Genomic DNA, 27,782 nt, shown 5'->3' with positions numbered 1-27,782 from the left:
ACAAAAACAGTAAGTACCACAACTGCTTTCAACATTGTTGATAATAATAAAGAAATGTTTCCTGAGCAGCATATTAGAATGATTTATGAAGGATCACGTGTCAATGAAGACTATAATTGATGCTGAAAATTCTGCTTTGTCATGACAAGATAAGGATAAATTACATTTTAAAATATATAAAAATAGTAAACAGTTATGTAACAAATACTGTTATAAAAGTGGTTGATGGTTGAGTAGAGTGGGTGCATTTAGAGACAGAATGTTTGCAGTCTTACAAAACATATCACTTGTTCACTTCTTCGCATCTTCAAAGAGTTTTAGCACATTGGCAGCATAGAATACACAGTTAAAAATAAATTATACAAATATATAAAATAAAAAAAAGTTTGCCACCACCAAATAACTACCTAAAGACTCTGATTGTTCTTTAATTCAGTGAGCCATCAAAACAACACCCACACTGCTCTGTTAGATGAATGGTTAGTGGATGTAACTAAAAAAGAGATGAACTCACTCAACACATTCTCTCAGGCAGTACGAGCCGGAGGTCAGCTCAGACTCAAAAGATGATGAGTTCAGACTGATGCATTCCCTGACGATTAGAGACGCTCTCACACAACCACGCAAGGCCTGTGGCCCTAAACTCAAAGAATAATAGTAAACTGACTGACAGTGGGATAAACTACAATAACAAAGCACAGATGCATACAGTCAATGTCAAGCTTAATTTGCTGTGCAAAGCTGAGGTCTCAGAGCACAAATTCATGCGTTTATTTCTTATAAAGACACAATAAGAAAGAGTTCCACTCAGTTAAACTCATCCTGACTGCAATGCAATTCCTCCTGGGAAAATGAAGTTATGGAAGAACCACAGGGAGCGGATGAGATTACATTAACATATTTACCTAATAATGTAAATCATTTTCTTGGTGCGGGTGTAACATGGTTAATCTAAGCTGGGTAAATGAAATTTCTCAGATGCGCATCAGTAAGCTCAAAGAAATAATCATTAGCTTTGCACAAAACACATTATATTATTAGGGAGGCAGTTTCAGTCAATAACGTCCGAGTGATGAGTTTCACAGTCAACTAAATTCAGTCGTTTCTGTGAGTGGTGAGAATAATGTGCGTCTAAGTGGGCACTGAAACGGCTTCCATTACTCCCTTCTCATTTACCTAACTATATGGCTAAAAGTATCTGGACACCCCCCAAAATAAAAGTCTATTGTCTATTCCAGCTACATCCATATCTAATAAGGTTATAAAATCAATTGTGAAGTCTCTCTCTCAGTCTAACATTTTATTGTTCTATAGATTTTTCTGTCCATAAACATCAATGTTTTTAAAACTATTTTATTTTCCAAATTTGACTTTGTCAAGCCAACATTCAAGGTTTGCCCTGACAAATGTCGGTTTTCTAGGTAAATGTATGCAGTGATATATTCAGTAATATGCATAACCCTTCAAAAGTTTAGGGTCAGTAAGTTTAAAAAAATAACTAATAATAATTAATATTCAGCAATAATTAATAAAATTGATCAGAAGTGACAGAAAAGACTTTGTTACAAAAAAATTATATTTCAAATAAATGCTTTTCCAAATATCCATCAAAGAATTCAGTTAAAATCTATTCCAGTTTCCACAAGAAATATTAATCAGCACACCAATTTTCAACATTTGACAGTAAGAAGAACTGCAGACTGGAGTAATCGCTGCTGAAAATTCAGCTTTGCTATCACAGGAATAATTAAATTTTAAAATATATTAAAAGAGAAAACTAAATTCTATGAAATATTATGTTACTATATATTACTGATTTAACTGTATTTGTGATCAAATAAATGCAGCCTTGGTGAGCATTAGAGATTTATAAAAAAAATAAAAAAAAAAATTAAAAAAATCGTACCGACCCCAAATTTTTGAACGACTGTGAATTTCTCTGTATTTCAATTCATTTTAATTCCACTTAGATTTGCTGTTTGCTACATCAATTCAAATGATTGAGCTGGAATTTAAAAGGCATTCTTAATCCACTTCTGAATGGCAAACAACCCTGCTTAGCTGAACTCTGTTAAACGCTTTTGGGATGAATTAGAATGCTGACTGCCAGCCAGACACCATCATGTAAATTCTGTGCCTGAACTTACATTCTCTGCATCAGTACTATACCACTGAAACGTATTAAGATGTGTGGCTGGTGAGGAAGAATTTGTGCAAGTTAGCTATAAAAAGTTAAGTTTTATTAGTCCTTGGGAAGGTCATTCTTAATCAGAGTATGAGCCTCCAGGACTTTCGATGGATATATCTTTATCACAAATGCTGACGGCTGCACACTCACACGCTGAACAACAAGAGGCAGCTCTATCGATGTGCTTATCGACAGCTTTCTGGAGAACCCCTTTGATCCACAGATACAGCTCTGTCCAGTAGTCAGGCCCAGCAGCATTTTGAACCGCAATCCAAGTTTTAAGTGGTTTATAGAGGTTGACTTGTGCAGTTTTTTCCAAATGCTAAAATATTTTATCATACTCCAATCAAAACATTCATTAACCTTTCTAATTAATGTCTACAATTTTGCATAGTTAACACATTCAGTTTCATTTTAAAATAAGAAAACCAAATACTAATCCTTTGTGTAATTATAGTAATTATTAGGTTCAGAAATTTGTGTGAATGTAGTATAAATGCAACAGTGACCTTACTCAAACACACAAAACTGTGGATATGTAAAGTATTTGCTGCTTGAAACAAGGTTAGATGTTGTATGAAGGAGGATACCATAGAAATGCCAACTTAAGCGCTTCAGCTCCAATCAGTTTCAGTAAGCACTAGGGCTGGGTATTGACACAAATTTCACAATTCGATTCTATTTCGATTCACAAGCTTGCAATTCAATTCGATTCCGATTCGATTCGATTCAATATTGATTATTTTGGATATCAGGTACAATACATGGCAAATTTTCTCAAGGAAAACAAATCTCTTAACTAATGCTGTAAACTATGGGAGTCAGTTGTAGCCTACTAGGCTTCATTAGCCTACTATAATATTGAAGGTAAAAATGAACTCATTTGTAGCTATACAAACACTTAAAGGTACAATATGTAAACATTTTCTAATAAAATATCCAAAAATCACTTGCACAGTGTGATATATTTCCTGCAGTTGTGTACTTACAATATGCCAAAAGTCTCCAAAGATTTTTAATTTCAGAGAAATTCCAATTTTAAATAAGTGGCCGTCCCGGAAAAAAATTTCGCTTGTCAATGACGCAATATCCGCGCTATCCTCGGTTTCCGTTCATACTGCCATAGCCATGATGTAACCATGGCGACAGACGTGGACAACTGCGTAGTGCGTAACTTTAGCGTCACGCAGTTCTTGTTTCTTTGGGACAAACAAGGAGAACTAAAATGAGGATCAACATCAGCGTGGCGTTTTTGAGATGCCGAGAGCTAGCGTCCGCGACTAACTTGGACTTGACAGAGTTTCACGAGTCACGACTTGACAGCTTTATTAGACAGGTGAGCAAATGTACATAAAACAAATCAATGTTATATAACGTTAGCTCAACATGATGAAATGTTAGAATATGGTCAGTATGTTATTCTAATGTTGATCTAGCTTACTGCTAGTTTCGTATACGAAACGAACTAACACGTAGTATAACATTATAACTTTCAACACACATTTCAAATGCCGTTTAGTGTGATAGTGTAACGTTAGACCAAGTGAAGCAGCGCTGCGTTACCTCACACAAGTTTAATTCGTCTAATAAACTTGACCTGTGTGAGAAATCCAGCACTTGCGGGTAGTTCAGTAGAATTAAATGTCCGTATTCCTTATATCCGCGGGACTCGCGTGTGATATCTGTCTCTTTAGCAATCGCGACCTGCTTCATACCACTGTAATGTTAAAAAACATGAATGTTTGCACTCATCCATAAACATTATTAGATCTATCAGCTTGACAGCAAGTCCCATCATTCAGCTCATCACTGCGTCATAAACCTACGCATTTGCTATTGTTGGAAACTGCGCCCTCTTGTGGCGAAAAAAAACCCTACATATTGTCCCTTTAAATTACACTTTTATTTATTTTTATAATAAGAACATTCAAATGGTGGCTGTCATAAAAACTTGCCAGATTTATTCCAACATGCATTAAATATTGAAGAACATTAAAAATTATAATGAATATGTAATATGGTGCATATATTTAGCAAAATGCTCCTCTTTAGAGTTAATTTTTTTAGCTGACTAACGAGTTTATGGTCACATACGGTTTTTCTGAGGTAAATGTGATGTTGCATGACATTGTTTACAAGCTGTTTTACTAATGTCTTTCCACAGTTGAAACACTGATTGAGCGATTCCATGTGACATACGGATTTCGATAAGTTGTAGGCCTACTCTATCTTTTAACACACTTTCAGATGCTCGTTCATGTTTATTTTGCGCTGTAACTGGTATTATTAAGGCAGAAGAGGAGATCATGTGCGCTCTGCGCTGCTGCCTCTCTTGAGCTGAGCTGAGCCAGAGCGATATCTCACGCCACAGCGGTATTTATGTTTTTGAATTTCGTAAGAAAATGGACGTAATTTGAAATTTGAGACTTTATTTAGTATCAATAGTAACAAAGCACAAAGATTATTGCGATTTATTGGATAGGATGCGCGCTACAATGTTCCATTCATTCATCAAATGAAAACAGGATGACTAATCGATTCTTGAGATTTAAGAATCGATATCGGTTCATAAAAATGAGAATCGATTAATATCGAGAAATCGATATTTTTTACCCAGCCCTAGTAAGCACCAAATAATGTGATCACTTTTTAAAAATCACACAAATTAGAATGTTAAGTTAAATTATTTGTTAACGGAATAGTTCACCCAAATATTAAAATTGTGTCATAATTTACTAACTCTCATGTCATTCCAAAACCACTTTGGTTTTTTAAAGGTCCCATATTGTCAAAACTGAAATTTCCTGGCTTTTTTCATGAAAACAGAGGTAGGGGCTATGAAACTACCATATAAGTTTCAAAACAGTCAATCCACAGACAAATGCACACAGCCTGCATAAAGTAGCTCTAACCTTTTCACGAGCCGTTGTGACTTCCGTATAAATGTGATGTCAGAACTACTCAGTCACCGCGAGCACTTCCCACCGTCAGGAAACTACATCATTGCACATGCTTCCGCACAACATTAATATAAGAGAACAGTGGCTAAAATGTTTATTTATTCAGAAACGCCACAGCAATTCAGTTCGACCTTAACCGTCTGTTCTGCATATTTCACAAGTGACTGCTTCGTCAATCAGGCACAGTTCAATGCCGTTTTTTTTAAAGAAGCTACACTGGTGGTGGGTAAAGAGAGACCCTGACATGTTTGTAAAGCGCTTTGGGTGTACAGTAGTACATATGAAATCGCTATATAAATGCCTCAGTCATTCATTCATACTCCTCAAAGATGCTGCAGTCCCTACAGTTCATAGTTTTACAAGTTTACCTTGGGTGTCTTACCTGTTTATTAGAATGCAAGCGAGATCGGCATCTCTCTGTAGCCTATATTTAGCTTGTCACGAAGCTCTCGCATTTTTTAAATGCAACCCTACAGTTTACCCGTGTCATGCTTCTCCTGTCCCAAACCCTTCTCGGGTCATATTTTTCACCCGTACGTTTGCTAGGGTGACCATATGAAAAACTTGAAACATTAGCAGCAGCACTTATAATCCCCCTTGGTCTGAGAAAGGCAAACGTAAAATTACTAGACCTGGAAACCTCAAATATAGAACTGAACACAACTTAAATCATCCCTGAGGAAGGTGACAGTAAAATTAGAGGGCAGAGTTTCCCATACGTTCATTTATTTGTGGCAGACCGCCACAATATCAACGCTGATCGCCACACATTGATTTTCGATATATATATTTTTACTAAGACTATTTAAAATCGTATTTGATTGCAGAGCGCCATAGCGCATTTGCGCAGCACTACCTCTCGCGCTCTCACTCACCCGTACCTCTCCCGCTCTCTCTCCCTCATGGAACACCGCTACACAAATCTGTCCAACACAGCGACAGCGCTGTTAATGTTTGAGACCCAGCTTTAAAAAAAGTTATTAGCCAGCATGCAAGGAGCCTAGCTAATAAGGAGAGCCAAGTTATTGTTAGAATACACCTGGATTTTCGAGGTTAGCACGCTGGTAGGGTTAGTAGTCCACTCCGTTTTGACCGCCTCATGTTTGGTTTCTTTTTTGCTGCCTCAAGTTTGTGTCGGGTCTCTCGCATGAGAATCGTGTCACGTTCGTAATGTTCAATTAGCCGACAATTAATTTAACTGAGTAAATTCTTGTCGACAATTAATCGATAATCGATTAACCGTTTACATCCCTAAAGGATACAATAATTTTTTTCAATGAACAGATCTTATTTAGACTTTTATCCACATATAAACACACATATGTTTGCCTAAATTAGATCTGTTCATCATATAAAGCGATTTTATCTATTCGACTTGGTTAAACCGCTTGATTCATATGAATTCTTTTTAAGGGTTTCATTAAAAAAAATCTTCATTTGTGTTTCAAAGATTAACTAGTCTTATGGGTTTGCATGGGTGAGTAAATGATGACATTTTTGTCATGTTTGGGTAAACTATCCCTTTAACCCTCTGGGGTCCTTCATTTCAGAGTCACACTCAGGACCTTCGGGTCCAAATGGGGCGGAAGGGTGGGATTTTTTTTTTTACTTGTTTTTTATAATATTTTTTCTTTTCTTTTTTGGTGTTTTGAGATAATTTCAAAAATAAAAATGATTTATAATTAATATTAATGCAATAATTATGACCCATTTTTTCCCCATTGAATATAATAGAATTTTTTTTTTTAAATATATATATATATTTTTTTTTTTAAAGCTGTATTTCATTTTAGAGTCAAGCCTAGGCCTCATGAAAGCAATTTTTGAAATGAGATGGATGCCATCTGGTGGACAAACTGAGCATTAAAAAAATTCAAAACCCATATGTAATCTGAATTTATTAGTGTGTATGTGTATAAAAGTGTGTTTGTGTGTGTGTGTATGTGGATGTGTCTGTTTTGCACTCTTGATGTTTTATAGATTCACCCCTTCACTGTTGTGTGCTTTTTTTCTGGATCGTGGCTGATTTGTAGATTGTACGCACAAAAATGTGAAAATGTATTTTCACATTTTTGCCAATTTCCCATTCATTTCCTATGTGGGTCCATTTGGACCCGAAGGTCCTGAGTGTGACTATTTTTTTTACAACCACTTAGACTATTCAAATCCTGTCCCCAATTTTTTTGGGTGTTCATATACCGAGTACCAACAAAGTCACCAAATTTCGGACCATTCCGATAAAGCTATGATTAAAAAAAAAAAAATGTATTTAAATGCTTCGGGTCCATTTGGGCCCTAGTTGCCACCAGAACACACAGAGGTAAACAGAGGTCAGTGAAACCACTCAATCAACAGTGCCACACACAAAGCCTGAATAACTGATCACAGTGGGGAATCTTAACTGTCTTACTCTATTGATTCACTTTTCTCCATTTTATTGACACATTTGCCACTAAACAAGGAAACATACTGATTTATGCTATAAACGTGCACTTTAACAACTCGACGCACCTGATTGAATGTGTGTGTGGTTATGTGGGTATAATGCTTGGCTCAGTTTTGACCTGAATCCATCTAAAACCCAAACGTGTTGATCCCATTAGGAGGAACACTGGGATATATTCTGCATTTGGTGGGGATGGGCTACTATAATCTAAGGGTGTCTGTACTATATGTTAATGTGATTTTGATTAACTGCCTCGCTAATGTCCCTTCACTGAGAGGTGGGGACGGGGGGAGAAACTTAAGAGTTTATCATGGTGAAACCTCCCAGTCATATTTAGCTCTTTTACGGTATGAGGAAGCCTGATTAATTCGGATGTCCTAACCTGTTACCTGACAGGAAATTGCTTTGCTAATCAATTTGTCTGGTGACTTTTTTACATTTGAAAAGGGACTGAACAGAGCTAAGGGGAGGAGCTACACATCTGTTAAATACTATACAAACTGTAGATAATCCCAGAATCCTTGTGAAAAAGAAGTACACTATCACTTTTTTAAAAAGAGTACTTATAAAAATGATATACTACAAAAGAATACACTTGTGTGAACTGGATAATGTTTCTGGACACTTAATTGGATGGTAACTGCAATTAAATGACATTTTCTTTCACACTAGTAGGACTTAAGTACATCTTTATATGTAATTTCATAAATATTTCTATTGTCATTTAAATGGTTAAAGTGTACAGCCGAATGTATTGACAAACATTTATGGTAAACTAAAATATACTTGAATGTAATTTCTTATGAAACTTGTATGTCAGGTATTTAAAATATATTTGTAATGATGAAGATGCAATTTAGTATTAAATATCACAACAGTTAAAATTACAATCAAGTATCTCACATGTACTAAGTATGTTAGTCAACACATCAAAAGAAGTGTACTTTAATACACGATTATTATTAAATATAAGGAATTAAAATGTAAAACTTTTGACTATTACAAAGCGCACTTTTTAAAAGTGTACCTAAATGTGTGCAGAAACAGTTATGAAAGTGAACTCTTTAAGAACACTTAAGTGGTCTTTAATTATATTATCGGACAGTACCGTTTTTAAAATATATACTTTTAGGATTTGAAGTACAAATATACATTCAATTCAATTAATAGCCTTCTTGAAAGAATAAATACTTTTTAAAAGACCATAGGATTCAGAGCGTCTCTTACGCAGTGATAATGATTCAAAATAAATTTTTGCCACAACACTTCATAATCAAACAATCATGCACCTATACTGTAATTACAAACTCAGTGAATTAATATTGAAATAGCCTGAAAACATGTCAAAAATAAATAATATGAAAACAAATAAAGAAAAGAATTTGAGCATTGAGATTCAATCCATAGCAAATTACTGGGCAATCAAACAAGTATACCAGATTTCAAAGTCATGCTTATGAACAACAGAAATAAATGTGGTATGTTGAAAAAAAAAATCTATAAACAAGATTAGGGTTAGGGTTAGTACATCGGTATGAGAGAAAATGATTAAAACATGCTGAAAACTGGCCTGGACTCACAGCTAAGCTATAGTAATATGTCTGCATGGTGCTTTGCACCAATTAAGCTGATAACACCAAATCAATACACTGATGCGGGGAAAAAGACTTCTGATGTCTTGAGCAGCGATCCATCAGACAGAAGTGAAAATGGCTAAAAAAAATTAATACTTTGACAACAATACTATTGCACAGCTTAAAATTAAGTGTGTGATTTTAATTAACTAATCAGTTTATTATTTAATTACTTTTTTTGGTCCAAAGTGATAAAGTGAGCAATTGATTAAATTACATCATCAATTATTTCTGGAATGATATAAGAGTAATAAATTGATGAGAGATAGAAAATTACAACAACTACATTCATTCAGGCAGGGGAAGAAGATTACAGTGGAAGTTGAATCCACTGTGTGAGTGTTCCATATTCCATTTGAGACGCCTGCTCTGTACAGCGCGAGGAGAGAGCTGTCATTTATATCTATAAAACTCCCCTGTGTCTCCACTTCACTTCACCCCTCAAACCATAAGGGAATAAATCTGATACAAATCAGAGTGAGATGGATATAAACGGACAGAGATCAACCGAGCGTTGGGGGAAGATGAATAAATATGGCAGAATGAAGGGATGAAAATGAAGACAACACAAGAAAGAGGGCAAGCACCATAGACTCGTGACAGCAGGAAAATTTGCTGGCGGAAAGGTTTTTATGATTTTGATGGTAATATAATACAATCAGCAATGTATTAGAAACAATATCAGCATATACAATCTCACTTGGAAGAGGAAATTATAGGACGGTTTATATAATATTTATATAATTTCTTCAGAAAAAAATATATATAAAACCGTGTCAACAAAAATGTATTTATTTGTATTTATATAGCGCCTTTAACCAAATTTTAAGCAACACAATTTTAAATGTTAATAATAATAATTTTAAAAAATTGAGCACCAAATTAGTAAATTAGAATGATTTCTGAAGGATCAAGTGACACTAAAGAGTGGAGTAATGGCTGCTGAAATTTTTTTCCTGCTTTGCCGTCACAGGAATAAATTATTATAAAATGCAGTAATTATAATAATTGTAATACTATTTTTTTTAAATACAGTATATTAAAATAGAGTTTTTTTTAAATTATATGAACATTTCACAATAGTCCTGTTTTTACTGTATATTTAAACAAATAAATTAAGCCTTGGTAAGCAAAAGTTTCAAAAACTTTTTTTTTTTTAAAGTACCGTCCCCAAACTTAAAGGAAATTTCGGTTCCTTGCCACTGTTGCCTTTGGCTTGCTCAGTTGGGGATATTCAAATTAAATGACCCATCATACCACTGATCAGCTCTACCAAACTTGGATGTCTTTTTCCAGTAATAAACAAACACTGTTAAGTTGTTTTGATTGATACTGTGAAGCAGCTTTGATACAATCTGTATTGTGAAAAGCGCTATATAAATATATTTGACTTGACTTGACTTGAAATAAGTGAGTAAAAGGTCACAATAGATTACAGATTTGAAAAACAGAACCATGGTATGACCATTAGGGATGCACCGATGTATCGGCCGATTGTTTAAAAACATCCGAAGGGGGTGGAAAAACGTGTCTGATTGTTACTCATACTGTACTGCGTGTGAGGAAAATGTTTCTTGTGTTGAATTTAGGGCTGTTAAGATTAACGCGACAATAACACATTAACGGTTTAAAAAATAGTGGCGTTAGTGGTTGTTCTCACACACAACGGTGTTGAAACATCTTATAAAAGTGAATTTAGCATAATCAGTCCTCTTTAATAAATTCAAACTCATATCAGTATCAGCAGATATCATTCTGAATTATCGGCTTTTGGTATCGGCGGAGAAATTTAGTATCGTACATCTCTAATTACCATCTGATGACATCACTGTACCATTGTACAACAAAATGCAGCAAAAAAAAAGAAAGATGCTGATAAAAAGCCGGATGGGCAGGGGTGCCTCGAGACAAATGAAGTGCGTCATATGCCACTAATAAAGCCTGTGCTGTTAGCAGACGTGCTGATCCGGCACAAATAGCAGGCTAAAACACATGCACAGGCAGAACCACATTTACAGCTTCATTAGTCTGTGGTGAGACACTTAAAGGTATAGTTCACCCAACTATATATTTGAAGAGTTCAGATGCAAAAGCCTCTAAATGCCATCTGAAATTTTCTTCTAAAACGATCATTTTAATCAAGCTCGTATATTTAAGTTAAATAATTTCACTTAAATGGCAAGAAAAATTACCCATTTATTGTCATTTAAGTGAAATTACTGAATTTAAATATACGAGCTTGATAAAAATGATCATTTTAGAAGAAAATTTCAGATGGCATTTAGAGGCTTTTGCATCTGAACTCTTCATTTATATTCTGTCATTATTTACAGATAATTTACAAGTTGTTCCAAAACTGTATGAATTTCGTTCTTCTACTGAACACTAAAGAAGATATTTTAAAGAATGTCCGTAACCAAACAGTGGATGGGTCCCATTGACTTCCAAGTAAATGGGACCCATCCACTGTTTGGTTACCCATATTCTTCAAAATATATTCTTTAGTGTTCAGCAGAAGAAAAAACATTCATTTCGCTTTGGAACAACTTGAGGTTGAGTAAATGATGACAGAATTATAATTTTTGGGTGAACTATTCTTTTAAACACACACTCCACCCCAAACAGACACAAGGGTACTAATATGCAATGTGCCTGGGACAGACTGGGAGGGTTTATGCTACTAACACACACTGGCCAGCGATCTAACAAAACAGCACATTGTGACCGCCAATCTTTGTCTGTGTGCACAGTGCACACACATAAGCACATCCTAAATTGATGTCTAGGGCAAACACATGACAGGAATCCTATAAGCTGTAAATCGATAGTCTCGGTCTTGCTTTAATTACACATTCTCTGGCTCTCAAGCGGGTCTCTACAGATTTGCCCCACTGGAGGTAATCTTAACAATGAGAGGGGAAATACAGTGGATTATTGCACTGGGGGGACGTTTCTGAACAAGCTGACATTTAAACGACACATTTAAAAGAAATTAGAAATCAGAACAGCTGTGGGAAAAAACGAGGGAAATTAGCAAAGGAAATAGCAAAGTGCCCTATGGATGTACTCAAGAATTCATGACTAAATATTGCTTCAAGAGGGCAAAAACACTATTTTAATATATTCTTACAAGAAAATAAAGGAGATCTGAATGCAAATCTCTATGTTTTTCAAAAATAATGTATTTTTTTAAATGCTATGAGAGAACAAAAACTGTGTTTTTGGATTTAAAGAAACAAAAAAAAAATGTTTGGATTTAATGGGAAAATTTCAACAATCAAGTTTTCATAATTCATGTCGACTTGTTAAATTTGTGTTTCCCTTGTTTGAGCCTTACAAACTGAAGAAGCTGTTTTTGAAGAAGATTTTTTGATTGTGATGTAGCAGCACTTCAAGCCACATGCACGAAAAACAAATCAATCTTTCTTTTGTTGCAATCACGAGATTCATACTACACTCCCATGAATCAATAATGTGGCAGGCCAGTTTTAAAAGTAAAATGGCATCACTTCAAAAGTTTTGGCACTCAACTTGGCTTTATAACCTGGATGGTTTGTAGGCAGTGTCACTGTCACTTCTGGCTTTATGTTCAGGTCAAGCGCTGCGGTTCACTCTTTGATGTCCAGTGTGCATCAAAACATTTTATGAACCGAGCCAGACATAGAAGATTCCCAGCTATTGAAATCACAGCAAATTAACCCTGTTGTCTTGTGCCAGAGGGCATGTACATAGGATTCCTAATTTGAGGCATCGCCAATGGATTCAGATTTACGGTGAGCAGATCCACGGATGTAGACAGTGGAGCAAGAGATGGGCAAATCATGAAATTAGCAAATCTCTACTTTATCAAAGAATTAATTAGAAATAAATCAATATTTATTTTTTAGAGCCACAATTGTAATACTCTTCAAGGAGACTAACACATACAAATAGAAGAGAAAGTATTTTCACATTAAAACAAAAATTACACCCTTCACTTTAACATGCTTAGTTAATTATAACATGAAAACAAGGTTTTGTGACTCACATGACAAGAGTGTGTGGACTCATCAACAATAAAATTACACACAATTATATATAGTCACATTTTATAAATTTATCTTAATAAAGGTAAATCTAAGTTTCCATCCTAAGCTTCCATCTAAGTGTGACTCAACACACAAAAAAAAGCTGAGCTAATGAAAGGGGCTGCCTCTTTAATAGCGCTAATTTGCTCCATGTGTTATGGAACATTTATCAGCCTGGGTCGCTCAGGTGAGCCATCCAGCTTGAAGGATCTTCTGCAACACTGATACTGACGTACACTATAAATGAAGGTAGCGGCTGCTTATGAAAGGCTGATCGCTTTAATTCGCCTGCAACACAATGCTGCTTTTTCACAGACAAGAATGAAGAATGAGAAAGAGAAAAGGATAGACAAGAAGGAGAGTGGGAGTATGAGCACATTATTCTTGTCTTCACTTTTTCAGTCTTTAAAATTGTTTTGATGTTGTTTGGAATAATATTAAATGTGTGTGTGTGTGTGTATGCATGCATGTGTGTGTATATATATATACACACACATAACATACATATATACATTATTAAATACACAATATTAAACTTATATTAAATAATAAATATATATTTTTACAACATTGTGTAACGTTGGCTTTGGAGAACTGCCCTCTGACAAATAAATTCACCCAGGAAATTTGATTCACATTTTTCTTATTTCGAGCCGTACAAATTATCCGTTATGTAAAACAACTTAAATGTGCCTAGAAGCATTAGTGTACAAAAATTGAATTAATGTATGGATACAATGAATGCAGCCACTATAGAGATTATTACAGATATCATGTTATCTTTTTCTTTGTTTGCATTGTACATTATTCGTGTCACAACATATTCATATTTACAAATTTATACAATACAAAATATATATATATATATAGCAAATAAATGTGAAGAATAATTTATTTATATATATATACACACTCACCTAAAGGATTATTAGGAACACCTGTTCAATTTCTCATTAATGCAATTATCTAATCAACCAATCACATGGCAGTTGCTTCAATGCATTTAGGGGTGTGGTCCTGGTCAAGACAATCTCCTGAACTCCAAACTGAATGTCAGAATGGGAAAGAAAGGTGATTTAAGCAATTTTGAGCGTGGCATGGTTGTTGGTGCCAGACGGGCCGGTCTGAGTATTTCACAATCTGCTCAGTTACTGGGATTTTCACGCACAACCATTTCTAGGGTTTACAAAGAATGGTGTGAAAAGGGAAAAACATCCAGTATGCGGCAGTCCTGTGGGCGAAAATGCCTTGTTGATGCTAAAGGTCAGAGGAAAATGGGCCGACTGATTCAAGCTGATAGAAGAGCAACTTTGACTGAAATAACTACTCGTTACAACCGAGGTATGCAGCAAAGCATTTGTGAAGCCACAACACGCACAACCTTGAGGCGGATGGGCTACAACAGCAGAAGACCCCATCGGGTACCACTCGTCTCCACTACAAATAGGAAAAAGAGGCTACAATTTGCAAGAGCGCACCAAAATCGGACAGTTGAAGACTGAAAAAAATGTTGCCTGTTCTGACGAGTCTCGATTTCTGTTGAGTCAGAATTTGGCGTAAACAGAATGAGAACATGGATCCATCATGCCTTGTTACCACTGTGCAGGCTGCTGGTGGTGGTGTAATGGTTTGGGGGATGTTTTCTTGGCACACTTTAGGCCCCTTAGTGCCAATTGGGCATCGTTTAAATGCCACGGCCTACCTGAGCATTGTTTCTGACCATGTCCATCCCTTTATGGCCACCATGTACCCATCCTCTGATGGCTACTTCCAGCAGGATAATGCACCATGTCACAAAGCTCGAATCATTTCAAATTGGTTTCTTGAACATGACAAGTTCACTGTACTAAAATGGCCCCCACAGTCACCAGATCTCAGTCCAATAGAGCATCTTTGGGATGTAGTGGAACGGGAGCTTCGTGCCCTGGATGTGCATCCCACAAATCTCCATCAACTGCAAGATGCTATCCTATCAATATGGCCCAACATTTCTAAAGAATGCTTTCAGCACCTTGTTGAATCAACGCCACGTAGAATTAAGGCAGTTCTGAAGGCGAAAAGGGGGTCAAACACAGTATTAGTATGGTGTTCCTAATAATCCTTTAGGTGAGTGTATACACCGATCTATTTCCTACAAAGATTTTCAAAGAAATCTAGCCACATACATCATTCTGACGCCACACCATAGTCCTGATTCAATGGAAACCCAGTGCAATACAGTCATTAAGACCTAAAGAGACTTGAAATGGTGATCTGGACCTATAGGCTGAAGGCAATGATGGAGGATCAATAGGGAACTGGTGAGATCAAAGGTCACTAATTATGGGTAAAAATGAAATTGATGGAATCACACAAAGGATGTTCAGAGAGCATTTTTACTAAGGCAGATGTCTAAGACTGATCTTTTTCTGCAGATTGTGTCCAGTGGGGCACAATTAAACACGCTATCCATCCATCATGTTGATCACTCCAGGAGTGATTGGAGGAGTCCAACAGGCAAATACTGCAAATGTTTATTCTTTTGAGATTACATGGGAAGTTGACAGCTTCCTGTTCCTTCTGACCTCTTTTGGCTTTCGTAAACTTGTAAATGTGACATTATGCATGATCTTTCCCTACAAGATACACACATGCAAAGGACATTCAAACCCATAAACGCACTCAAGCCTGTCACACTGACCATGCAATTAAGTACAGACCCCCAATATTCATGTTTCCATGCCTTTGGCTAATTAAAAGTGCCTGCAGGGAATGAAGCTTCTTGACCCAATCCAAAAAGTCCTCTGCACAGTGTGAGCAGCCCACTTTAAAGTCCCAGAGTGTTTCAGAGCCAGTTACTGTCACTTTGACACGACCTGCTCTCATGAGACGCCTCAGTCTTTGATAGGTTTAGTTCAACACTAATTAGTCTGACAGTCTGGGAAAACATAAACAAAAGCAATGCTGATTAGTTAATTATAAGATATAAGACAATTCGAAGAGCTATTCTAATATGTAATTGGATCTTCGTTTTAGACAAAGTGAATTTCTAAATTGATTGCTGAATTGGTTTATTCCTCTATATTAGAAGCCTATTCAAACTGGCATGTTTCCTAAGACATTTTTGAGTCAAGTGGATTTTGAATTCAGCGTACAAAAAAATTACATAATTTGTATCTTTGAAGAATAAGTTGCATTAATATGGTGTATTAAAAAAAAGTCGTTAATCTAAAATGGCAGTAACCACACATTCACATTTGTCTAAATTGGCTAAGTCAAATAGTCACACTAAAAATAAATAAATAAATAAAAATGTATATATAATTATAAATGAGTTACAAAAGTATCAAAAAAAATTATAGCTTTTGTTTTTACATACATATATAATTTACATACATATTAACATACATATTAAAAAGTGCTGATTCTGGCCCATGTTTCCTGATTCTGGGCAGTGCTTCCTGATCCCATCCTCATCTTTTCTGACCATTTCCTGTCCTCACTATACTATCAATAAATAATAATAATAAAACAAACTTGGCTCAACAGCTTCAACTTTTGTAGTCAGCAGTCGATTCCTGGTGCTTGAGCTCAGTTTGATAGTGAGAAAAATCAGCACTGATGGGCGCTAAATTAAAATGCCAGCACAAACCGCGTGACTAAGAAGCAATCGGGCTGCGCTGATGCCTCCGCTGTGGCAACCGGGAATGGAGCGCGTGGCCGGGAGACTAGGGCTTGCTCTTAGGCAGCAGCAGTGTTCCTGGAGTGTGGCCACATGGGAAATTACTTCAGGGAAACGCTGCCTGAAGCATGAAATTGAACCCATCCGGTGCATCTGACTGGATCCCTCCATAATATTTAAAATAATTATGTAGGAAAACTCCAGAGCAAGGTTATAATAGGCTCAGGTCTTTGTTTCCTGGCTAAATTTGTCAGTTGTCACCTATCAATATAAAAGCAACACTGATAGAGTCTTGCGAATTGATAATGGAAACCTACACAAAGACATTTTTATGCATAACAAATTAAATAACACTTATATAAAGTGAGTTCATTCTAAGTATTAAAAACACACTGAAGAATTTGCTGATGCATATTGAGACGAATAATGTGAAATTTGTTGTTACATTTCTTAGGGTAATCTGAAAAGCTAAAGGCAATGCACTCATTTCATAAAGAGGTCTGTGATTAAACCAATTCAATCATTAAGAACGAGTAAAATTCCATCTCATGCTGGAATATCTACACTCACCGGCCACTTTATTAGGTACCCCATGCTAGTAACGGGTTGGACCCCCTTTTGCCTTCAGAACTGCCTCAATTCTTCGTGGCATAGATTCAACAAGGTGCTGGAAGCATTCCTCAGGGAGTTTGGTCCATATTGACATGATGGCATCACACAGTTGCCGCAGATTTGTCGGCTGCACATCCATGATGCGAATCTCCCGTTCCACCACATCCCAAAGATGCTCTATTGGGTTGAGATCTGGTGAGTGTGGAGGCCATTTTAGTACAGTGAACTCATTGTCATGTTCAAGAAACCAATTTGAAATAATTAGAGCTTTGTGACATGGTGGAAGTAGCCATCAGAGGATGGGTACATGGTGGCCATAAAGGGATGGACATGGTCAGAAACAATGCTCAGGTAGGCCGTGGCATTTAAACGATGCCCAATTGGCACTAAGGGGCCTAAAGTGTGCCAGGAAAACATCCCCCACACCATTACACCACCACCACCAAACTGCACAGTGGTAACAAGGCATGATGGTTCCATGTTCTCATTCTGTTTACGCCAAATTCTGACTCTAACATCTGAATGTCTCAACAGAAATCGAGACTCATCAGACCAGGCAACATTTTTCCAGTCTTCAACTGTTCAATTTTGGTGAGCTCTTGCAAATTGTAGCCCCTTTTTCCTATTTGTAGTGGAGATGAGTGGTACCCGGTGGAGTCTTCTGCTGTTGTAGCCCATCCGCCTCAAGGTTGTGCGTGTTGTGGCTTCACAAATGCTTTGCTGCATACCTCGGTTGTAACGAGTGGTTATTTCAGTCACTGTTGCCCTTCTATCAGCTCGAACCAGTCTGGCCATTCTCCTCTGACCTCTGGCATCAACAAGGCATTTCCGCCCACAGAACTGCCGCTCACTGGATGTTTTTTCTTTTTCGGACCATTCTCTGTAAACCCTAGAGATGGTTGTGCGTGAAAATCCCAGTAGATCAGCAGTTTCTGAAATACTCAGACCAGCCCTTCTGGCACCAACAATCATGCCACGTTCAAAGTCACTCAAATCAACTTTCTTCCCCATACTGATGCTCGGTTTGAACTGCAGGAGATTGTCTTGACCATGTCTACATGCCTAAATGCACTGAGTTGCCGCCATGTGATTGGCTGCTTAGAAATTAAGTGTTAACGAGCAGTTGGACAGGTGTACCTAATAAAGTGGCCGGTGAGTGTATATACGTGGATGAGAAGAAAACCTTATGCAGAAGATGCTAATTCTTTCAGTTTTGGTTTAATATTCTGGAGCATTATATTGTACAAATATTTTGAAGACTACTAGTCTAATTTTGCATTTGTTAGGTGACCGTGTGTAAGAGAAATTGCATGCCAGGAGCTTATATTTTTCCAAGTTAAGTTACATTTTAACCCTTAAATGCAATTGAAACCCTTAAATTCTGTGACATTACCTAACTCTCCTGTTCTTTTGGTGACTATGGATGTTGAATCGCTCTATACTAATGTTCCATTCCTAGGTGGGCTTGAAGCTCTTGAATTTTTTCTTGATCAACGTTCTGATAGAACTCCCAGCACTGGCTGCTTATTAGAACTGACCAAATTGGTATTGTCATATAACTATTTTTTATTCGGATCTGATTTTAATTTTTTCTACAGATCTCTGGCGTCAGAATGGATTCGAAAATGGGCCCTAGCTTTGCATCCCTGTTTTGTGGTATGTTTGAACAACAATTTGTGTATCACCCAGATTGTAACCCTTTCTTAAAACACATCGTGTTATAGAAACGTTATATTTATTGATGATGTCTTTTTGCTATGGAATGGTACTGTGTCTGAGTTATTAGATTTTCACAAACTGGTTAATAATAACTGCAGTGCACTGAAATTCCCCATTGAATTCCATCAAGAGAAAATGAACTTTTTAGATGTGTTCATTATTAAGTCTGTAACTGGTCTTGAGACAAGCTTGTATCGAAAACCTACTGATCACAACACATTGCATGGCACATCTTACCATCCTGAGTCATTAAAACGTTCTGTACCAATTTCTCAATTTAGTCGCATACGTCGTATTTGTAGTAAAGAGGATGATTTTCAACATCAAGCATCTATTTTATCAGACCAATTTAGAGCAAGAGCATATAAGGATGAATGCATTCAGTCTGCTGAGAATCGCTTTTCGAACATGTCTCAACATGAGTGTCTTGTAAAAAAAAAACAAAGACCTTTGAACATTGAGTAATTTGTTATATTCAATACTCTCCGTTGGCAAGGGACATAGAAGGCGTTTTACTTGACCATTGGCATAAAGTGGATAGTGACCCTAATCTCAAGAAATGTTTTGAAAAGCCACCACGTGTAGTATACAAGAGACCACCTAACCTTCGTAATATTCTGGTCCGAGCTGATGTTACTCCTCCTTTAAATTTTTTAGACAAGGTGCCCTTTGGTAATTACAGATGTGGTAATTGCCAACAATGTAATTTCACGTACAAAACTAAAACATTCAAACACCCCCACACTGGAAAAAAAATTAATATAAGAGGCACAATTTCGTGCAAAACGGCTAATGTAATCTACATGTTGCGTTGCCTTTGAAGACTTTGCTATGTGGGTAAAACTAGTAGATCTTCAAAAACCCGCATTACAGAACATCGTTGCGCTATCAGAAATCAAGATTTTAAAAGTCCGGTTGCTAAGCATTTTGATACTTTTAGACATTCTGTTTCTACCAATACTTAGGGATAGGATTGGTGAAGTGTCCACGGCGCGGAGGTGACATCAATAATTTACTTCTAAAACGCGAAACCTTCTGGATTGACACATTAGATACTATGGCACCGAGGAGATTAAATGAAGAATTTGATATTCGTCAGTTTCTATGCAGTTTGTCTATGCAGGTTTCACTATATAAATTTATATTAATTTTGTTTAATTTGACTTTCACATTTAGTATGTATTATTCTTCCTTTGGTCTTTTGGGTGATATTGGTATTATTTGTATTAGGTTTTTGTGTGTGTGTGTGGGGGGGTCACCTGTGAGTATAAAGGCGTGGTGTGTTTAACTTTTAATTGTCTGACGAAGAGCCTACGTGCTCGAAACGTTATGTGTGAGTCTATTAAAATTTTCCCATTTTTGGAGCCAAGGTGTGCCGACTTTTTTTTCTTTTTACAATTTGTTTTGAGCACTCAAATTGAGCAACATAGTGTTTTGCTGTGAATGTGCGTGCTTTTGGATCTGATTAAACCCTTAAATGCATACCTCGGGTCTTTAGTGACTCGGGACATCATTCAATACCCTCCTTATTCATTTTTTAAAGTTAGACATCAACCCTCTTAGTTTTCCTCAATCAATTCATTATAAACATTATAACAAGAAAAATATTAAAATTCTATTAATATTTTTTGGGAATTTTTTTTTATAGGATCGCAAACAGAACCGAGGTGTGTAACAGTGCAAGTATATTTGTTCTGCACAGCAATAATTGAATCTTTGATGACTGAATAAGTGCAATTCACCTTTATTCCACAAGGTGACAATGTTTAGTACACAATGGTGAAGTGACATTTCACTCATAGTTACCGCAGACAGAAAACAAAAGAAAAGGAGGCGTCATCAGCAAAACTTGAAATGGCTGTGAAGTGATTTAATGCAGAGCAAGTACTGAATGCAATCAAATATTAGTGTCACTGTCAATTAATGGTGGATCTGGTGAAGAAACTGTCAGCGATCAAAATATGGATTTTTGAAGATGTTGAAAATGATAGTTTAGAGAATACGTTTGAGATCGCGAATATAAGCCAGATGCTGAATGTACTGGGAAATGAGCTCTGACGAGGACAGTGATGATGGTATAAAACATCTGCTCAAACTGAACCCTTCCAAGCTCCAAAAGGTAACAAAATATGCTTTATTTTATTCTTCTGTAATTGTTACTTTAATATCAAAAGAGTTTTTATATGCGGGGAATTCTCTGAGATTAGTCCGAGATCCTCCCAGCCGTGACGAAAGCATATTGAAAGGCATTGTCTGGAGCCTGTCTGGTTACTGCTGCGCAAACACTAAAGATCGTTGTCCGACTCAAAGCAAGATGTCGCCAGTAGATGCGCTAGAGTTCTTAAGTGTCGATTAGGAGACATTACGCTTAGGTTAATTTAAGTCAGGTGCATAGGTGTACCGGTATTTTTACTGCACAAGCAAAAATAGTCTTTTGTAGTTTCTCTTTCTTGACTTGCACACAATGCATTTCCATCTCTTTTTTTTTTTTTTTTTAAAGCACCTGATGCAACATCCACCTAATTTTCCTTAGTTTAAATCCAACAGTATTTGGTGGAGAAAAAAACACCAACCAATTTCTAAGGAAGAATGAATCCAATCAGACTCATGATCTTGTTAGCTTGAGATCAGTTCTGGAGATGGACACATTTAACATAGCAACATAAAGGTTAGAAGTTAATTTCAAATGAGTCAACATAGAATGTGAGACTGGTGGGGGAGAGGAGGTTACATCACATTCACAGCGACACATGATTACATCTTTGAGTGTAACCAAAATATAATAATATTGCAATCATCTGACCTTGATTGAGGAGATTGTGACAGAAGCAGAGGTCTTGCAAGCATGTTGAATGTTTTCTATACTATACTTGTGCTTTAAAAAAATATATATTTATTTGCTCACCTGGAAGCCAATTACACTTCAATGTCAATGCCTGAGGCAGTCTGTCTTTGTTCCTCTGGATTTGATCAACGCTGAAAGGTGTGGAAAACTCAAATGCTAAGTTCCACTACATAATATAAAAATGAAACTTGTTTGAATATCCAATCTTTTAAAGCATATCAAGAAAAACAACTACATTTTTAACATTTTCTTAAGGAAATATTTGTTTTTAAGGTGTCGCTATGTGGCTACTAGGGTACACTAGTTGGTTGAAAGGGCATTTCTAGGTGGTTTAATTATTGATTTAAAAATAAATAAATAAATAAACAAATTAATTAATGAATTAATTAAATTATTTAATAAATTATTTAAAATGAATGCTGTTCTTTTGAACTGTCAGTTCATAAAAGAATCCTGAAAAAAGTATCAGTTTCAACAAACACAATTAAGCTTAAGCTTGAGTTTCATGAGTTCCAAATCAGCATAGAATGATTTCTGAAGGATCAGGTGGCACAGAGTAATGACTGCTGAAAAAACAGTAGCATTTAAAAGTATTTATATATATAAAAAAAAAAACCTTTAAACATGTTGCAAGCACCACTAATTAAGCTCCTTATAATTCACTATGACAAAGTTTCTTGTCTAGGTCTGTATAAAGTAGTTTGACCAGAGATCCTATGCAAATCCGTCCCGCGCAACAGCTGAAGGGGCCATAAAATAACCCTTTCTCCAACCCCAATTTTCTCTCTCTCTCACACACACACACACACACACACACACACAATGTGCCTTTGGAATACACGTAAACACACACTTCATCAAGCTGATTAATAACCACCCAATCAAGGCAAGGTACCAATCTAATTTTTCATAATCATGCCAGCATATGATCCCAGATTCATTTTTGTACAAGCACCTGAGTCATGTCCACATGCTCCTGTTTATTACGTTTTAATGCAACCATAATGACTGCCCTGCTGTTCCCATTGATCAAGATATGCCATACTGAGAAACCACGGAGCCTGGGTCGTTTTTCAATATTACTTACTTAATATTACCAGGTTGAGCACAACATGATAGTCTGCTGTAATGGTATGATAGTACTTATACTCTGCATTACCAGAGGGAGGCTAATGTTGAGGAATTTAGACCTATTCAAGGCACAAAGAGGGGTTTGTGTAAAGAAGCTGTGAAGAACTATGATTCATGTGACTCTGTGTGACTTTGCTCTGATAGAAGGAGAACCTCTGTAGAGGCCACCAAACAAAGCTAAGAGCAATTGTGAAAAGCAATCTAACACAGACAAGGGATATTGGGAAATGTGTCTGGATACAGCTGCAAGCTTTGACCTTGGACTAGTGGGAATACATCTATGTATTTGTGTGTATGTCTCAAAGCCATCCAAGTTATTTTACCTCAATGCATTGGATTAGCATTTATATATTCCTGTAGGCTGATTTGGATGGACATTAACAAGCAAATCAAGCAAAAATAGTTTCTGCAAAAAATAATTTGGTGGTGAAATCCTCATCATATTTGAGATAAATGTTACAGAACACACAATTTCACACATGTCCATCATATGGTGACGGTCTCTGTGGGTGGGAGATTTGAAACTAGCACAACTTCCATCCCTTTATGGCACAGTTGTCATTATCATTTCACTTTATTTTTAGATACATCCAGAATATGAACATACCGAAGTAGAGAGGCAGAAGGATGTACCCAATAATAATGATTGTTAGGACAAAATGCAAAAAAAAAAAAAAAAAAAAATAGTATAATACATTGTTGTCACAAGACCATATCATGATTAATAACCTATTATATCACTAGATTTCTTTTTGGTATCTGCTATTTGGTAGATATCTGGCCAATACCGAAAAGTCGATAATTGTTGTGGTCAACAACAGATAAATGTCTGAAAGTAACATTTTATAATAAATAAATTAAAATACTAAAAACTAAAATTAATTGTTGTTGTTTTTTTTTATTTAAAGTGTAGGTGAATTTAGACATAACATTATAAAGTACAATGGATATTTATTATACATTTAACAGTTATAAAAAGTATAGTGTTTGTAATGATTAACTTTAACCCCTTACCCCTCGCCCAACGTTTTGGCAATCGAGTGCAAAATGACATACCCATAATAAAATGGTTGTTGCTAACTAGTCCTGACTACACACAAAACCAAGGTATCATTTAAAAGCTGACACTTGACAGTTTACTATGAAAGACTTAAAATTGCTCTGAGCAATTACTAATAGAGAGATAAATAAGCTCAAAAACAATGGACGAGAATTTGTTTTTGTATAATAAATATTTATGAAAAAGAAAAATGCTTAAGGCAAAAATATACGGGCCTGGACTGTGAGTGACAGTGACTGTGAGATGATGCCAAGGTAATATACACGTAAACACTGGGAAAATGAGAATTAATTAAATATCCAATATCAAATCAATACAAAATCTTTTTTTAAATCTCTTATATCAGCCAATAACCAATTTGATATTTATTTATTGTGCATACATGATCCTCTTTAAAATGTACTTCTTTTAATTCCATTTTGTGAAGAAAAAAACTAATTATAGTCATAGCTAAATTAAGTTTTGGTAATCTGGAAAAAAAACATATATACAAAGAAGATTATAAAATTCACAAGGGAAGTTCAAGGTAAATGCATTGGATTGTGGGATATAGTATTGAGCACAGTTTACACTGTTGTAAACTGAACATTTTGGCAATGTGGTAGGTCACTCTGATATTCTATGCATACAGAAAATGTACATACTGTGCAGAGTGAGCATACTATACACTGACCTAAAGGATTATTAGTAACACCATACTAATACTGTGTTTGACCCCCTTTCGCCTTCAGAACTGCCTTAATTCTACGTGGCATTGATTCAACAAGGTGCTGAAAGCATTCTTTAGCAATGTTGGCCCATATTGATAGGATAGCATCTTGCAGTTGATGGAGATTTGTGGGATGCACATCCAGGGCACGAAGCACCCGTTCCACCACATCCCAAAGATGCTCTATTGGGTTGAGATATGGTGACTGTGGGGGCCATTTTAGTACAGTGAACTCATTGTCATGTTCAAGAAACCAATTTGAAATGATTCGAGCTTTGTGACATGGTGCATTATCATGCTGGAAGTAACCATCAGATGATGGGTACATGGTGGCCATAAAGGGATGGACATGGTCAGAAACAATGCTCAGGTAGGCCGTGGCATTTAAACGATGCCCAATTGGCACTAAGGGGCCTAAAGTGTGCCAAGAAAACATCCCCCACACCATTACACCACCAGCCTGCACAGTGGTAACAAGGCATGACGGATCCATGTTCTCATTCTGTATACGCCAAATTCTGACTCTACCATCTGAATGTCTCAACAGAAATCGAGACTCATCAGACCAGGCAACATTTTTCCAGTCTTCAACTGTCCAATTTTGGTGAGCTCTTGCAAATTGTAGCCTCTTTTTCCTATTTGTAGTGGAGATGAGTGGTACCCGGTGGGGTCTTCTGCTGTTGTAGCCCATCTGCCTCAAGGTTGTGCGTGTTGTAGCTTCATAAATGCTTTGCTGCATACCTCGGTTGTAACGAGTGGTTATTTCAGTCAAAGTTGCTCTTCTATCAGCTTGAATCAGGCGGCCCATTCTCCTCTGGGCGAAAATGCCTTGTTGATGCTAGAGGTCACAGGACTGCCGCATACTGGATGGTTTTCCTTTTCACACCATTCTTTGTAAACCCTAGAAATGGTTGTGCGTAAAAATCCCAGTAACTGAGCAGATTGTGAAATACTCAGACTGGCCCGTCTGGCACCAACAACCATGCCACGCTCAAAATTGCTTAAATCACCTTTCTTTCCGATTCTGACATTCAGGTTGGAGTTCAGAAGATTGTCTTGACCAGGACCACACCCCTAAATGCATTGAAGCAACTGCCATGTGATTGGTTGATTAGATAATTGCATTAATGAGAAATTGAACAGGTGTTCCTAAAAATCCTTTAGGTGAGTGTATGTCATTGTAGTATACATTTCCAAACATAGCCTACGTCTCCCTCCTCCCTTCCTGACCAGGATACTGTAGCCAGAGGAAAAAAAAACAGCCAAATCACAGTAGATCTGATCTTGTGATCATTGAACTGGAAGCTCCACTATACTTCGGATATTGGCAAAGAAAGAAAAGTGAGCCAGAAACTGCCCCTGATGCAGTAATGAAGTAACAACTGAATCAGAGCACAAAGAATGGGTAAAAATGTGATTTGCTCATGATCTGAGTGGACAATACAAATTACTAGTACACAAGTGAGGAGTATGCCGAGGAGAGTGAGCATTACTGCTGCCAATTAGCAGCTGGAGCCTAATTCAGCCAAAGGCAAAATCACATCACATGGCCAGAGAGAAAGGCTCAGCCCACAGCTTAAAATAACAATTATTGAGATTGCCAAACAGCCACAGGCGATCCTTGGTAGAAAAACAAACAAAAAAGAACTGGATGCATGCAAATAAAAGTCAAAACTCCACTAGCATTATTGTGGTTTATGTGCATGACAAATAGGTTTAAACAACAAAGAAGACTGTTATAAGGATATATGCAGTAATCTGAGTATTTACACCTGGTTTTGAAAGTAGAAGCCTAAAGGGTGAATTCCAAATGACGTTAATCAATCCTATATTAAATAAATGAGCAATAATGCATGCAGAAGAATTATTTGCCAACAAACACTGCTATAAGCTTCACTTTTCCTGTTACTTTATCAAGAAAACATTTTGATTCAAAATAAAGTGCTCTCATTAAAGAGCAACTTGCTGCTATTTATTTATTTGTTTGAAATGACTGACTATTCACTTGAATAATTACTTGAAAACCCTTGACGTAATGCTTGCTAAATGAAGAAATAATTCAAGGCTACATAACACTGCTCTAATGTATTAGTTCATATTTATATTTACACTACCGTTCAAAAGTTTGGTGAGATAATAATTTAAAGTTTTAAAAAAAAAAGAAAATGAATGTTCAGCTTCATAACTTCAGTCTTCAGTGTCACATGATCCTTCAGAAATCATTCTAATACTATGATATGGTGCATAAGAAACATTTCTTATTATTATTAATGTTCAAAACACAACGCATTGAAAGTTTAAAAGAACAGCATTTATTTGACATTTTTTACTGTAACATTTGATAAATGTAATGATTTTTTACTGAATAAAAGTATAATTTTTTAAAATAAAAATATCATACTGACCTTTTCTATGTACTTTAGTACTTATTTAATTTAGTACTTAGTTACTTAAAGTTTCTATGGCACTGAACTTATTATAGCGGTATGGTGATGCTCACTTACAAATGAAATTCCCCTATAGGTTTACATGTTTATTAGAATTAAAAATAACCAGAATCAACATTATAAAAACGCATGCACAAACACTCACTGTACTCACTGCAGGTGGAGTCTGCTTCATCCGAACCATCTGGACACTCCGGTTCTCCATCACACCTCCATCGAGCCGGGACACACTGCCCATTCTTACAAGCAAAGTCTGTCGTAGCACATGTCTTTTTTGCTGTTCAAGAAAAGAGAGGAAGGTAA

General features: G+C 36.4%; 1 protein-coding gene across 6 annotated transcripts in view; it reads right to left on the bottom strand.

Moving 5' to 3' along the window:
- The window catches only part of lrp8 (low density lipoprotein receptor-related protein 8, apolipoprotein e receptor), a 198,320-nt gene that overhangs the window by 89,136 nt on the left and 81,402 nt on the right, over positions 1-27,782 (bottom strand). For 3 of the 6 annotated variants that reach the window (XM_056259543.1, XM_056259553.1, XM_056259526.1), the window contains exon 3: positions 27,625-27,756. In XM_056259543.1, the coding sequence (XP_056115518.1) occupies positions 27,625-27,756 (132 nt within the window). The remainder of the gene's footprint in view (positions 1-27,624; positions 27,757-27,782) is intronic. The other 3 variants (XM_056259568.1, XM_056259561.1, XM_056259533.1) reach the window with 1 other exon arrangement.

Source organism: Rhinichthys klamathensis, unplaced genomic scaffold, assembly GCF_029890125.1.
Source record: "Rhinichthys klamathensis goyatoka isolate OS25496 unplaced genomic scaffold, OSU_Roscu_1.1 h1tg000007l_1, whole genome shotgun sequence".
Classification (NCBI taxonomy): Eukaryota; Metazoa; Chordata; class Actinopteri; order Cypriniformes; family Leuciscidae; genus Rhinichthys; species Rhinichthys klamathensis.
Note: the sequence above shows the minus strand (reverse complement) of the source record. Positions and strands in the feature narration are given on the sequence as shown.